Below are 15900 nucleotides of genomic sequence, written 5' to 3' on the forward strand. Positions count from 1 at the left end.
GCACAGGATGCCATAATTGCCACATCAGAATGAAGCAACGGAGAAAATTTTCTCAATGAGACAACCTCGATTGTATTGAGATCGCTCCTTTTATTGTATTTTACTTTTCCTGACATGTGGTACAGAATAACCAATCCGCGAACGCCACATACATTAAGCCATCCCCCAACTACCATTCACCCATGCGCTGTATAAGGCAACCTCCTCGTGACTTCTCTATAGATAATTAATGGAAGCTCCATTCATTGCCTTTTCCTGGATTGTGTGTTTACTGGTGATTAGCAAAGGAATGAGAGCAAGGCATATATTTCCTTATATGGAAGTTAGCTGTACGTTATCTTCATGCTGTATATAAAGTTAATTATTTTCCACGTGGTCATGGATTATGCAGCTTGCTTACTCAGCCTGGACTTTGCTGCCTTTCCATAGAGGAAGGATAAGGTTTATACAGCACCCATTAGGCTAAAACATCACCCTTCAGCAATATTCTATCCCAATGCTCAGTGCCTAAGAACCTATGATTACAACAAGTGGGGAATCCCATCGTGGAATTCCCCACCTCCTTTTGCTAGCTGCAAGCAAAAGGAGGTGGGGAATCCCATGATGGGATTCTGGGGGCGGGGCTTTGACGTCACGGAGATTCATTCCTGGCCAGCCGAAACGGGGAGGAAGGATTCTCCATGATGTCGAAGCCCCGCCCCCGGAATCCCATCGTGGGATTTCCCACCTCCTTTTGCTTGCAGTGCCGCTGTGGCATCCTTTCCCGTAAAAATAAAAGGAAGCAAAAGGAAGCCTGTTTATTTTTACAGGCAAAGTTCGTGTTTATTTCATGGCAAAGTTTGGGCGAGTGATAAGGACCTTCTGACAAGCAAAGTCAATGGGGACGCCAGACTCGCTTAACAACCGTGTTCCTAACTTAACAGCTTCAAGGATTCACTTAACAACTGTGGGAAGAAAGATCGTGAAATGACGCAAAATTCAAATTTATCTGAAAACTTGGGGTCAGTTGTGGTCATAAATCGAGGATTATCTGTATTAATCCATTTACAAGGTATTAAAATTTACTCTCCCTATGTTCCCCAATGCCAGAAAAAGGAAATTAAATAAATCTTTGATATCATCTCCAGCCCATTCATGTCCTTCAAAGCATGGATTTAGCTGCATTTTTCTCATACACTGGTACCTCTACCTAAGAACGCCTCTACTTACGAACTTTTCTAGATAAGAACTGGGTGTTCAAGATTTTTTGGCCTCTTCTCAAGAACTATTTTCCATTTACAAACTCGAGCCTCCGAAACTAACCGGAAAAGACAGGGAGAAGCCTCCGTGGGGCCTCTCTAGGTATCTGGGAGGAATCAGGGCCAGAAAAGGAAGGGAGAACCTTCCGTTGGGCCTCTCTAGGAATCTCCTGGGAAGAAACAGGGCCGGAAAAGGTGGGGAGAAGCCTCTGTGGGGCCTCTCTAGGAATCTCCTGGGAGAAAGCAGGGCCTCCACCTTCCCTGTGGTTTCCCCAATTGCACTCATTATTTGCTTTTACATTGATTCCTATGGAAAAAATTGCTTCTTCTTACAAACTTTTCTACTTAAGAACCTGTCACGGAACGAATTAAGTTTGTAAGTAGAGGTACCTATGTACTTGGCAAAAAAAAATAATTAAATAATGGGAAATTGAGGCAGATAGTTGATTATAAATAATTCTCAATTTATAACCATGATTGAGAGCAGGGTTTCTGTGGTTATGAAAATCGTGTCCAATTTTTTTCACTTATTTGCCACGTTCATTAAAATGAAACACTGCAATTGATAAATGGTCATTAACAAATCTGATTTCCCCCCATTGACTTTGCTGGCTAGGAGCTGGCTGGGAAGGTCTTAAATGGTGGTCATGCGACTCCAGGTCACTGCAACCATTTAAAGGACAGGTTGGTTATCAAATGTCCAGATTTTGATCGTGTGGTTCTGGGATGCCGTGATGGTCGCAAAGTACAAGGACCAGTCGTAAGCTAACATTGTCAGCTGCTTTGTAACTTTGAACAGTCACTAAAAGAATGATTGTAAGTTGAGAACTACCTGTATATATATTTTTAAAACCACATATAATTGTGTATGCCTATCTGCAGATAAGCTAAAATCAAAATTTCAATCAAAGTGTCATGAAAAGTACACCACTGATCCTCCAAATTTTAACCATAACAAGAGCGAAACTGCAATTTGTTGCATCCTCATTTATAAAACTGCACAATTTTAAGGTTGTAACAGGCTTTTTAAAAGCAGAGCTTGGGTTTTTGCAGACAAGCCAAACCCAATTTTGGAAGGTAATCTCGATTTACCCACAAGTATAAAAACAAAAAATAAATTTTTGGAGCTCTGAATTGCTCAAAAATCTTCATGACCGACATGACACCATTCCTTTGTTTTACTTAAAAGCTCTTGTGGATTAGCCATGAAGAATGATTTATTTTGTTTATTTTTATTAATTATTTTTATTTTATTTTATTTATTTTATTTATTTATTTTGTCCAATACAAATTGAAAGTTAAGGAGAATAAAAATGTGTAGTAGTAAATATCAGGGAAGGGATAGAAGAAGAGATATGAGAATAGAATACATCAATGAAGAGTAGAGGAAGGATATATGGATGGGAGAAAAGATATATAAATTTAAATTTATTCTGCGTCCCGTTTTGCTACCAAGTGACTCTGGGCGGCTTCTAACATCCTAATAATTTCAGAACCAGGACCTTTTCCCAGTACGGGTAATCCTCAACATACAACCACAAATGAGCCAAAGATTTATGTTGCTAAGTGAGAAATCGGCTAAGTGAGTTTTGCCCTGTTTTACATCTTTTCTTCCCACCTGTGTTAAGTGAATCACTGCAGTTGTTAAATTAGTAACATGGTTGTGTAAGTGAATTTGGTTTCACTTAAAAAGGTTGTAAAAGGAGATCACATGTTCCCTAGACCACTGCAGCCGTCATAAATGTGAGTCCGTTGTCAAACATCTGAACGCAAATCCCACAAGCATGGGGATGCTGCAAGTGGTCATAAGTGTGAAAATAGGTCATAAGTCAGATTTTTTCAGTGTCATTGTAACTTCCAATGGTCACTTAGTGAACCGTTGTAAGTCGAGGACTACCTGTACTCATGCCCTTTGTTGTACAGATAGTCTTCGACTTACAAAGGTTTACTTAACAATCATTCTAAGTTATGGTGGTCCTCCCCTATTTATAGGGCTCACTTCTGCAGTTCCAACAGCCCTTTCCACACTGGTCACATGACTGTATGTGTTTGCTTGGCAACCAGCCCATATTTACAACAATTTGTAAGCATTCCATGGTCACATGACTACATTTTACAATGTTTTTGTCAAGAATCAAGATTCACTTCCAATTTTCTGCCAAAACAATCACCACAAAACAACCACCACCACACAAAAAGAGAGATTGTAACCCACTTTCTGATTGACCGGATCCAAAGACGGGCTACAAAAATGGTGGAAGGTTTTAAACCTAAAGCTTTTCAGGAAAGACTTAATGAACTCAATCTGTATAGCCTGGAGGACAGAAGGAAAAGGGGGGACATGATCAAAACATTGAAATAGGTTAAAAGGGTTACAAGAGCAAAGTCCTTCACCTAGGGAGAAAAAACCCTGGACACACATACAACCTGGGAGAAACCCCTCTTAGCAGTAGCGACTGCGAAAGAGACTTCGGAGTCTTGGTGGACAATCAACTAAACATGAGCCAACAATGTGCAGCAGCAGCTAAAAAAGCCAACACAATCCTAAGCTGCATCAACAGGGGAATACACTCCAAGACCAGGGAAGTCTGAATACCACTCTACTACGCCCTGGTCAGACCACACCTGGAGTACTGTGTTCAGTTCTGGTCACCACACTTCAAAAAAGACATTGAAACTCTGGAGAAGGTGCAGAAAAGAGCAACCAAAATGATCAGGGGTCTAGAAAACAAGACTTACGAAGAGAGACTGCGGGAACTGGGCATGGATAGCCTAGAGAAAAGGAGGGCCAGAGCGGACATGATAGCAGTCTACAAGTATATGAGCGGATGTCACAGAGAGGAGGGGATCACTTTATTCTCCAGGGCACCAGAGGGCCGGACGAGGAACAACAGCTGGAAGCTGACCAAGGAGAGATTAACATGGAGATAAGGAGGAACTTCCTGACGGTCAGAGCGATCAACCAATGGAACAACCTACCAGAGGACGTTGTGAACTCCAACACTCTGGACATTTTTAAGAGAAGATTGAACTGCCACTTGACTAGTGTACTATAGGGTTCCTGCTTGGGCAGGGGGTTGAACTCGATGGCCTTCATGGTCCCTTTCAACTCTAACAATAAATAAATAAATAAGGTTCAGGAGGGAAGTGTTTTTAATAGGAAACTGAACACAAGAACAAGGGGGCACAATCTGAGGTTAGTTGGGGGAAAGATCAGAAGCAACGTGAGAAAATATTACTGAAGTAGTAGTAGATGCTTGGAACAAACTTCCAGCTGATGTGGTTGGTAAATCCACAGCAACTGAATTTAAACATGTCTGGGATATATATATCCATCCTAAGATAAAATACCGAAAATAGTATAAGGGCAGACTAGATGGACCATGAGGTCTTTTTCTGCAGTCAATCTTCTATGTTTGTAACTAACAACTGTAATTGGCAACCTCATTGCAGTTGTAGGTTGAGGACTCCCTGTAAATTGTTATAAAGGAGCGCTCAATAATAAAATTCCACTCAACAGTAGAATTTATTGCAGAAATTGGTGGGCTCTCTTTTTTTCAAGGCTTTCAAGCACAAACCAGTTCCTCAATGATTGGAAATAATGTAGCACTGGTCCTTGTTTAGTGACTACTGGGACTGGCAACATAGTCATTAAGCAAAGCGGTCACTAAATGAAACTACACCTGCCCTTCTGATCTGACCTCAGCTTTCCTTCGCTTTACAGACCTGCAAAGGTGTTAAGAGTGAGGATTGGTCATAAAGTTATTGGTGTAGCTGAATGGTTCCTCTACAAGGCAATCGCTAAATGAGGACTAGCTGTTTGAATTCCTGAAGAGAACGGAGTTGAATGTGTTGGTTTTGGCTCCATTTGTTCTTTCAAAACTAAGCTGCTCTGAAATTGTTCGAATCGTCATTCCAGCACAGATTTTGGTACTCATCTTCATCCGGCTTCCGATCTCCATTCAATAGTAATAATTTCGATAGGTCCATAAAGTTTTATGGTTTATGGTTTTATTTCTCTTCTCTGTGTTCTGAGAATCCTAGGAGACAATAGGTCTAATGACAAATGACAGTGATAGAGAGAGAAAGAAAACAACCCACTATCCTCACACTTCTTTGATGAAAACCACTGATTCTGAAGTTATGCACTAGGTTTGCCTTACTCTCATGTGTAAACTGTAGGGAAGGAGATTAACAATCATGTTTTCATCGACCTGTAATTTCCTTCATTGAAAGTCACTTATCTACAGTTTTAAAAAATGAAAGAAAAACTAGTTTCCTACCTCACCTCTGAAATGATAATTATTTCTTCTCCTTCTTCTCCCCTTCTCCTTCTCTTTCTTCCCTCCTTTCCCCTTCCTTCCTTCCTTCCTTCTTTCCTCCCTACTTACCTGCCTTCCCTTCCCTTCTCTTTTCCTTCTCTCCCTCCCTCTTCCTCCTCCCTCTCCTCCTCCTCTTCCTTCCTTCCTTTCCTCCATCTCTATCCCTCCCTTCCGTTCTTCCCTCGTTCTTTCTCCTCCTCTTCCCGCTCAGGTGCCCAACTCCCGGCTGTGATGGATCCGGTCATATAACAGGAAACTACGCATCACATAGGAGGTAAGTTGCAAACGTGTATACACAAATGAGACCGGTGGCAGAAAGAGAAGAGGAGAATTGGTGCAATTCGATGTTAAGACTACATTAGAGAATTGGAAGGAAGTCAAAAAAAGTCAAGACAATGGATACAACCACACAATTCATTGCCTGACTTATGGGCCTGGCCGCCATCTTGACTTTTTACCTCCATCCCATCCCACTTCTTTATGCATTCATTTAAAACTGATTTATTTAGCCACCCATCTCACTAATCTGACACTGGGCAGGTAATAATAATAATAATAATAATAATAATAATAATAATAATAATTTATTGGATTTGTATGCCGCCCTTCTCCATAGACTCGGGGCGGCTAACAACAATAATAAACACAACATGTACAATCCAATAATAAAAAAACAACTAAAAACCCCTATTATAAAAACAAACATACATACGCACAAACATACCATGCATAACTTGTAATGGCCTAGGGGGAAGAGCTATCTCAACTCCCCCATGCCTCGCGGTATAAATGAGTCTTGAGTAGTTTACGAAAGACAGGGAGGGTGGGGGCAGTTCTAATCTCCGGGGGGAGTTGGTTCCAGAGGGCCGGGGCCGCCACAGAGAAGGCTCTTCCCCTGGGGCCCGCCAAACGACATTGTTTAGTCGACGGGACCTGGAGAAGGCCAACTCTGTGGGACCTTATCGGTCACTGGGATTCATGCGGTAGCCGGTGGTTCCGGAGGTAATCTGGTCCATTGCCATGTAGGGCTTTAAAGGTCATGACCAACACTTTGAATTGTGACCGGAAACTGATCGGCAGCCAATGCAAGCCACGGAGTGTTGTAGACACGTGGGCGAATCTTGGAAGCCCCACGATGGCTCTCGCGGCTGCGTTCTGCATGATCTGAAGTAACAAAGGTTTAAAAGCACAATGGGTTTTTTTCGTTAAAGTACAGGTTATCCAGAAAGTAAAGTTACATAGCCAGTGGTGGGGCCCAGCCTTAATGGTGGGGAACGCAATTCCGGTGGCGGCCATGTAGCGCATAGGGTAGCACCAGTGGCGATGCCGGGCATGAACACGCCACCGGCGCTTCCCTGGACTTACACCTGCCCTGCTGAGCGTTGCCTTTCCCCGCCATTCACCCCTTGCTCGCCTCTCGTGCCGGCTTCCCCTACCGCCGGTGCTGCCGCCGTTCGCCCCCAGAGTGAGAGGCGAGCACGGCAAGCTGGCGGTGGGGGAGCAAATGGCGGCAGGCAGCGGCGAGCGGGCACTTACTTGTTTGCCCACTTCCAGAACCCTGGAAATCATGCACATGCAAGGGGGGAAGCGGGGGCATGATCGAAACATTTAAATATATTAATGGGTTAAATAAGTTCCAGGAGGGAAGTGTTTTTAATAGGAAAGTGAACACAAGAACAAGGGGACACAATCTGAAGTTAGTTGGGGGAAAGATCAAAAGCAACATGAGAAAATATTATTTCACTGAAAGAGTAGTAGATCCTTGGAACAAACTTCCAGCAGACGTGGTAGATAAATCCACAGTAACTGAATTTAAACATGCCTGGAATAAACATATATCCATCCTAAGATAAAATACAGAAAATAGTATAAGGGCAGACTAGATGGACCATGAGGTCTTTTTCTGCCGTCAGACTTCTATGTTTCTATGTTTCTAAATAAATAAAATATGCTGATTCTGTAAACCGCTTAGAGAGGGCTGTAAAAGCCCTATGAAGCGGCATATGATTCTAAATGCCATTGCTATTAGTATTCCAAACATCTTTTTTTTTCTTGGTGTAATAGACAAATAGCAATGGCTTCGGAAAAGTTAGCAAAAGATGAATCCACCTTTCATCTCTTGAATCTGAATTTTTTTAAAAAAAAGCTAAACTTTCCAGAATCAGGTTACTTACCTTCACTGCAGCGGCATAAAGATAAAAGGGTCAGATTTTAGCTGACGCAAAATTCCTGTTAATAACACTGCCGTATTTATGACTCCTATTATCTTTTTCAAACATTAATGAGGACCCCGGCCGTCGCCCATTTGAACAGCTCCATTAACATCTGCCATCTGCTGCTAGCAAATACCTATCTAGCCAGACACTATTAATTGCAAAAGCTGCTCCCCTCAAAGCAAATGGCTGTCTCTCTTTTTCTTTCTCTTTTACATTTCCTTTTTTAATTTTCACCACCGCTTGCCTTCCTTCTGAGGTGTGGGAGAGGAAATTATCAGATCAAAGCACATGTGAGAATATCAAAGGGACGAATGGTTCCTTTTCAGTGTTAGGCTGAAAATGAGATGTTCATTTTCAGGGGGAAAATGAAATATTAATAATTTCCTGGGAGCAAGGAGGGTGTAAGGAGGGTTTCTCCAACTTAGGGCCCAGACGATAAATTATTTAGACAGTAGAAATTCCATTTTCTCTTGTCACAACCATCTTAGCTAGGGCTAGTTAGTTAGTTAGTTCAACAAAATTGAACGGGTCCAAAGACGGGCTACAAGAATGGTGGAAGGTCTTAAGCATCAAACGTATCAGGAAAGACTTCATGAACTCCATCTGTATAGTCTGGAGGACAGAAGGAAAAGGGGGGACATGATCGAAACATTTAAATATGTTAAATGCACGAATCCCAGCGACCAGTTAGGTCCCACAGAGTTGGCCTTCTCCGGGTCCCGTCAACTAAACAATGTCGTTTGGCGGGACCCAGGGGAAGAGCCTTCTCTGTGGCAGCCCCGACCCTTTGGAACCAACTCCCCCCAGATACCAGAGTTGCCCCCACCCTCCTAGCCTTTCGTAAGCTCCTTAAAACCCACCTCTGTCGTCAGGCATGGGGGAATTGACATGTTCCCTCCCCCTAGGCTTATAAAATGTATGCATGGTACGCTAGTATGTATGATTGGTTTTAATTTGTGGTTTTTTTAAATTAACTTAAATATTAGATTTGTTTTACATTGTATTGTTATTGCTGTGAGCCGCCCCGAGTCTGCGGAGAGGGGCGGCATACAAATCTGATTAAACTTAAACTTAAACTTAAAGGGTTAAATAAGGTTCAGGAGGGAAGTGTTTTTAATAGGAAAGTGAACACAAGAACAAGGGGACACAATCTGAAGTTAGTTGGGGGAAAGATCAAAAGCAACGTGAGGAAATATTATTTCACTGAAAGAGTAGTAGATCCTTGGAACAAACTTCCAGCAGATGTGGTTGGTAAATCCACAGTAACTGAATTGAAACATGCCTGGGATAAACATATATCCATCCTAAGATAAAACACAGGAAATAGTATAAGGGCAGACTAGATGGGCCATGATGTCTTTTTCTGCCGTCAGTCTTCTATGTTTCTATGTTTCTAGTTATAGGTAGTGATGGGCGAACCCAACAGTGTTCGGGTTCAGCAAGTTCGGATGAACTTTACACAAAGTTCAGCCGAACCCGAACAGAACCCGAACTCGAAATCCAAACGCTATGTGACGTCAAAGCTCCGCCCCCGGAATCCCATGTTTTTTTATTTTTATGGATTTTTAATTTTTATTATTTTTTATTTTTACGAAAAGGGACGCCGCAGCGGTGCTGCAAGCAAAGGGAGGTCCTTTCACATAAAAATAAACGTGTTTACTTTTACGTGAAAGGACCGCCCTTTTCTTGCAGCGCCGCTGCGGCGTCCTTTTTCGTAAAAATAACAATGTTTATTTTTACGTGAAAAGAGCTCCCTTTGAAGGAGCTGGGGAATCCCTCCCATGAAGAGATTCCAGGGGCAGAGTTTTGACGTCACGTATACTGGCAGGTTGCTAAGGACGCCAAGGTGATCACTTCCTAGATTCCATGGAATACAGGAAGTGATCACCTTGCCGTCCTTAGCAACCTGCCAGTATATGTGACGTCAAAGCTCCACCCCCGGAATCTCTTCGTGGGAGGGATTCCCTAGCTCCTTTTGTGCTTCCCTCCCATCCTCCCGACCAGCCGACAGCTCCCTGGTGTTCGCCTTCCTCCGGCGCCACCGGCGCCTGGCTCCTCCTCCTATTCTTAACAGATGACAGCCGGGCGGTGGCTTTCACAGTGTTCGGCATGAACGCTGAACCGGAGCATGAATTTTTTTAAAAATTCAGGTTCAGGTCCAGCATGCCGAACACCACAAAATTCGGTGCAGACCCGAATTGTGCGGCTTCGGTTCCCCAACACTAGTTATAGGTAGTCCTCAACTTACGACCACAATTGAACTAAGTGAGAAGTTTGTTAAGTGAATTTTGCCCACAGATGTTAAGTGGATCACTGCAGCCATTAAGTTAGTAACACAGTTGTTAGGTGAATCTAGCTTCTGCATTGACTTGGCTTGTCAGAAGGTTACAAAAGGGGATCCCATGATCCTGGGATACTGCAACCATCACAAATATGATTCAATTGAAATTTGATCACGTGACTATGGGGAGCCACAACGGCCAGTGTGAAAAATCATTATGTCAATTTTTTCAGTGTCACTGTAACTTCAAACAGTCCTTAAATGAGCTGTTGTAAGTTAAGGATTCTCTGTACAGGTGAAACTCAAAAAATTAGAGTATTGTGCAGATGTTCATTTATTTCAGTAATGTAATTTAAAAGCTGAAACTTGATTTATGGGAGATATTCATAACATGCAAGGCAAGATACTCATAACATGCCATGATTTGTCATAATTGTGATGATTATGGGGTACAGCTCATGAAAACCCCAAATCCCCCATCTGAGTAAATTAGAATATTACAAACTTTTGCATTTCATTTGGAAACCAAGGACCCAGAGAATGGAGGAAGAATGGAGAGGCAAGATGCTTGAGGTCCATTGCAAAGTTTCCACAATCTGTGTTGATTTGGGGAGCCATGGTGTTGGTCCACTGTGCTTCATTAAGTCCAGGGTCAATGCAGCCGTCTACTGGGAGATTTTGGAGTGCTCCATGCTTCCATCCACATATGAGCGTTATGGGGATGATGACTTAAATTTTCCAGCAAGCCTTGGCACCTGCCCACACTGTCCAAAGCATCAAAACCTGCTTCAATGACCGTAGGATTACTGTTCTTGATTGGACAGCAAACTCGCCTGACCTGAATCCTATAGAGAATCTATGGGACATTGCCAAGAGGAAGATGAGAGACGTGAGACCAAACAATGCAAAAGAGCTGATGGCACTTTTGAAGCATCCTGGTCTTCCATAACACCTCAGCAAGGCCACAGGCTGACAGCGTCCATGCCATGCTGCTGGAAGAAACCCCTCTTAGCAGGAGCGACGGCGAAAGAGACCTCGGAGTCTTGGTGGATAATTGACTAAACATGAGCCAACAATGTACAGCAGCAGCCAAAAAAGCCAACACAATCCTAAGCTGCATCAACAGGGGAATACACTCCAAGACCAGGGAAGTCTTAATACCACTCTACTACGCCCTGGTCAGACCACACCTGGAGTACTGTGTTCAGTTCTGGTCACCACACTTCAAAAAAGACATTGAAACTCTGGAGAAGGTGCAGAAAAGAACAACCAAAATGATCAGGGGTCTAGAAACCAAGACTTACGAAGAGAGACTGCGGGAACTGGGCATGGATAGCCTAGAGAAAAGGAGGGCCAGAGCGGACATGATAGCAGTCTACAGGTATACGAGGGGTTGCCACAGAGAGGAGGGGATCACTTTATTCTCCAGGGCACCGGAGGTCCGGACGAAGAACAACGGCTGGAAGCTGACCAAGGAGAGATTCAACCTGGAAATAAGGAAGCACTTCCTGACGGTCAGAATGATCAACCAGTGGAACAACCTACCAGCGGACGATGTGAACTCCAATACTCTGGACATTTTTAAGAGGAAAGTGGACTGCCATTTGGCTAGGATGGTATAGGGTTCCTGCTTAGGCAGGGGGTTGGACTTGATGACCCGCATGGTCCCTTTCAACTCTAACAATAAATAAATAAATGAGGCAGTAATTGCTACAAAAGGGGCCCAAATGAAGTACTGAGTACATATGCATGCTTATGCTTTTCAGAAGTCCGATATTGTTCTATGTACAATCCTTTTTTTATTGATCGCTTGTAATATTCTAATTTTCTGAGATAGGGGATTGGGGTTTTTTATGAGCTGTATCCATAATCATCACAATTATGATATATCACAGCTTGAACTATGTTGCCTTGCATGTTATGAATATCTCTTATATATTAAGTTTCACCTTTTAAGTTACATTACTGAAATAAATGAATGTTTGCATGATATTCTAATTTTTGGAGTTTTACCTATATTTACTTACATCCTGCTTTTAGTTTTATTTTTTGTTAAAAATAACTCAAGGCAGCGGTCATATTTAAATACACATTACTCTTCTTGTTTTCCCCACAAAAATCCAGCTGGCTTTCGTACCTAAGGTGGGGCTAGAACTCACAGTCTCCTGGTGATTGTCCCAAAGTCTCACAAATGGCTTTCATGCTAAGGCAGAGACAAAATTCATAATCTCCTGGTGATTGTCCCAAGGTCACCCAGTCAGGACAAGGCAAGAGCCAGTTTGAAGTTAACTTTAGAGCTGTTGTGACTTGGAATGGTCACCAAATAAACGTTTGTAAGTCAAAGACTGTAGTGGTACGTCTACCTAAGAACGCCTCTATTTACGAACGTTTCTAGATAAGAACCAGGTGTTCAAGATTTTTTTGCCTCTTCTCCAGAACCATTTTCCACTTACAAACCCGAGCCTCCGAAACTGTAACCAGAAAAGGCGGGGAGAAGCCTCTGTGGGGCCTCTCTAGGAATCTCCTGGGAGGAAACAGGGCCATAAAAGGTGTAGAGAAGCCTCCAAAGGGCCTCTCTAGGAATCTCCTGAGAGGAAACAGGGCCAGAAAAGGAGGGGAGAAGCCTCTGTGGGGCCTATCTAGGAATCTCCTGGCAGAAAATAGGGCCATAAAAGGTGTGGAGAAGCCTCTGTGGGGCCTCTCTAGGAATCTCCTGAGAGGAAACAGGGCCAGAAAAGGAGGGGAGAAGCCTCTGTGGAGCCTCTCTATGAATCTCCTGGAAGAAAATAGGGCCATAAAAGGTGTGGAGAAGCCTCTGTGGGGCCTCTCTAGGAATCTCCTGAGAGGAAACAGGGCCGGAAAAGGAGGGGAGAAGCCTCTATGGGGCCTCTCTAGGAATTTCCTGGGAGGAAACAGGGCCATAAATGGCGTGGAGAAGCCTCTGTGGGGCCTCTCTAGGAATCTCCTGAGAGGAAACATGGCCGGAAAAGGAGGGAAGAAGCCTCCGTGGGGCCTCTCCAAGAATCTCCTGGGAGGAAACAGGGCTGGAAAAGGTTGGGAAAAGCCTCCGTGGGGCCTCTCTAGGAATCTCCTGGGAGGAAACAGGGCCTCCACCCTCCCTGTGGTTTCCCCAATCGCACACATTATTCGCTCTTACATTGATTCCTATGGGAAAAATTGCTTCTTCTTACAAACTTTTCTACTTAAGAACCTGGTCAGGGAACGAATGAAGTTCGTAAGTAGAGGGGCCACTGTATATGTTAAGGCGACTAGCATCAGGGCGGGAAGGAATTTGCCAAATGCATTGTGATATCCTTGGAGTTTTTTTTCTTGTTCTTCTTTTTTTAATCCTATAGTTTATCAGGTTGCCCTCGTGCCAAGAAAAGTGGAATGAAAATCCCACCCACGAAGGATGACAAGGAGGATCCTGAACTGATGAAGTAAGTGAGGGAGAAAAATGTCTGAGCCGTTCACGAAAGTTATTTTATTGCATCAACTACCAGGGTGGGAAAACAGTGTCATTCACTTTACGTGATACCATCCATTGTTGTCTTTTGTTGAAAAAATGCTTGGAATTATGTAGCAAATTGTCAGCATTGCATAAATGTTAAGCTCGGTGTGTACATTGATTTAAAAAGCCAACACAGTTCTTGGCTGCATTAACAGAGGGATAGAATCAAGATCATGTGAAGTGTTAATACCACTTTATAAGGTCTTTTGTAAGGCTACACTTGGAATACTGCATTCAGTTTTGGTCGCCACGATGCAAAACCGATGTTGAGACTCTAGAAAAAGTGCAGAGAAGAGTGACAAAGATGACTAGGGGACTGGAGGCTAAAACATATGAAGAACGGTTGCAGGAACTGGGCATGGCTAGTTTAATGAAAAGAAGGACCAGGGGAGACATAATAGCTTTCTTCCAATATCTCAGGGGCTTCCACAAAGAAGAGGGAGTCAAGCTATTCTTCAAAGCCCCTGAGGGTAGAACAAGAAGCAATGGGTGGAAACTAAACAAGGAGAGAAGCAACTTAGAACAAAGGAGAAATTTCCTGACAGAACAATTAATCAGTAGAACAGCTTGCCTCCAGAAGTTGTGAATGCTCCAAGTAGGGTTTCCTGCCTAAGCAGGAGGTTGGACTAGAAGACCTCCAAGGTCCCTTCCCACTCTGTTAGTTTATTGTTGTTATTATTATTATTATTATTATTATTATTATTATTATTATTATTATTATTATTATTATATTATTATTATTATTATTATTATTATTATTATTATTATTATCATTATCATTATTATTATGTCAATACAACACAGCAAGTGAGACAACTATGCTGGATTTCGTATTAGTAGTAGTATAGTAATAGTAGTAGTAGTTATTGTTGTAGTAGTAGTACTAAATATGAACAGTTGCCAAGTGTCTGAATTGTGATCACATGAACACTGGGATGTTGCAGCCATCCTAAGTGTGAAAAATGATCATAAGTCATTTTCTTTGGTCCTGTTGTAACTTCGAAAGGTCTCACTAAAGAAATGGTGGTAAATTGAGGATTATCTGTACGATTTGCATTTTGTGTTTCCAGATCAAAAGCTATTTCAGGCAGCAGTGGGTTCTGCTTATCTTTGCTACGCATGTGCAAAGCGTTTTTGATGACATCCGGGCAGGTGGGCGGAGCCTCCCGCCGCTGTTACCGATAGTGAGAAATCAGCATGACAATTGGATGTTCTCCTCCTGATTCCTTCTCTGACCTTGTTTTTGTCGTTAGTTTCCTTCTACCACTTTAAAACTGATGCATTTTGTAAAAAAAACATAGCAGGGTTGTAAAAACTATGTACCCTTAAGTCTCCAGGGAAAAGGAGGTTGCTGTAAGTGGTCCAAAGGTCTTTGCAGGAATCAGCTGACATATGAAGCCATCTGCTCCATCTCTTTAGAGCCAGGATACCAGAATGTTTTTAATCCAGTGAGCCATGTCACAATTAGCAGGGTAAGGAGTGTTTATTAAAAGCGGTCAATTTAAAATCCGCATACTTCCTTCTTGAATACAGGCAAGAAGGGCGGCACACACAAAATAATAATAATAATAATAATAATAATAATAATAATAATAATAATAATATTTATTGGATTTGTATGCCGCCCCTCTCCGCAGACTCGGGGCGGCTAACAACAGAATAAAAACAGCATGTAAATCCAATACAAAACAACTAAAAAAAACCTTAATTCTAAAACCAAACATACATACAAACAATCATACCATGCATAAATTGTAAAGACCTAGGGGTAAAGAATATCTCAATTCTCCCATGCCTGACGGCAGAGCTGGGTTTTTAGGAGCTTGCGAAAGGCGAGGAGGGTGGGGGCAATTCTAATCTCCGGGGGGAGTTGGTTCCAGAGGACCGGGGCCGCCACAGAGAAGGCTCTTCCCCTGGGCCCCGCCAAACGACATTGTTTTGTTGACGGGACCCGGAGAAGGCCCACTCTGTGGGACCTAACCGGTCGCTGGGATTCGTGCGGCAGAAGTCGGTCTCATAGATACTACTAATAATAATAATAATAATAATAATAATAATAATATTGCATTTTATTTATTTATTTATTTATTTATTCATTCATTTATTTATTTATTTATTACATTTGTATGCCCCCCCCCCCTCTCCGTAGACTCGGGGCGGCTCACAACATCAATAAAACAATTCATGATAAATCTAATAATTTAAAAACATTAAAAAACCTCGTCATTAAAGCAGACATACACACAAACATACCCTACATAAATTATATAGGCCCGGGGGAGATGTCTCAATTCCCCCATGCCTGATGGTTCCAGAGAGTCGGGGCCGCCAC

General features: G+C 42.6%; 1 protein-coding gene across 1 annotated transcript in view; it reads left to right on the forward strand.

The window, feature by feature from the left end:
• Window positions 1–15900, forward strand: part of MYT1 (myelin transcription factor 1) — a 128615-nt gene that overhangs the window by 91430 nt on the left and 21285 nt on the right. Inside the window, 2 exon segments of the mRNA XM_070744282.1 lie at window positions 5772–5834; window positions 13414–13497. Of these exon segments, the coding sequence (XP_070600383.1) occupies window positions 5772–5834; window positions 13414–13497 (147 nt within the window).

This window comes from Erythrolamprus reginae, chromosome 3 (genome assembly GCF_031021105.1).
Source record: "Erythrolamprus reginae isolate rEryReg1 chromosome 3, rEryReg1.hap1, whole genome shotgun sequence".
Classification (NCBI taxonomy): domain Eukaryota; kingdom Metazoa; phylum Chordata; class Lepidosauria; order Squamata; family Dipsadidae; genus Erythrolamprus; species Erythrolamprus reginae.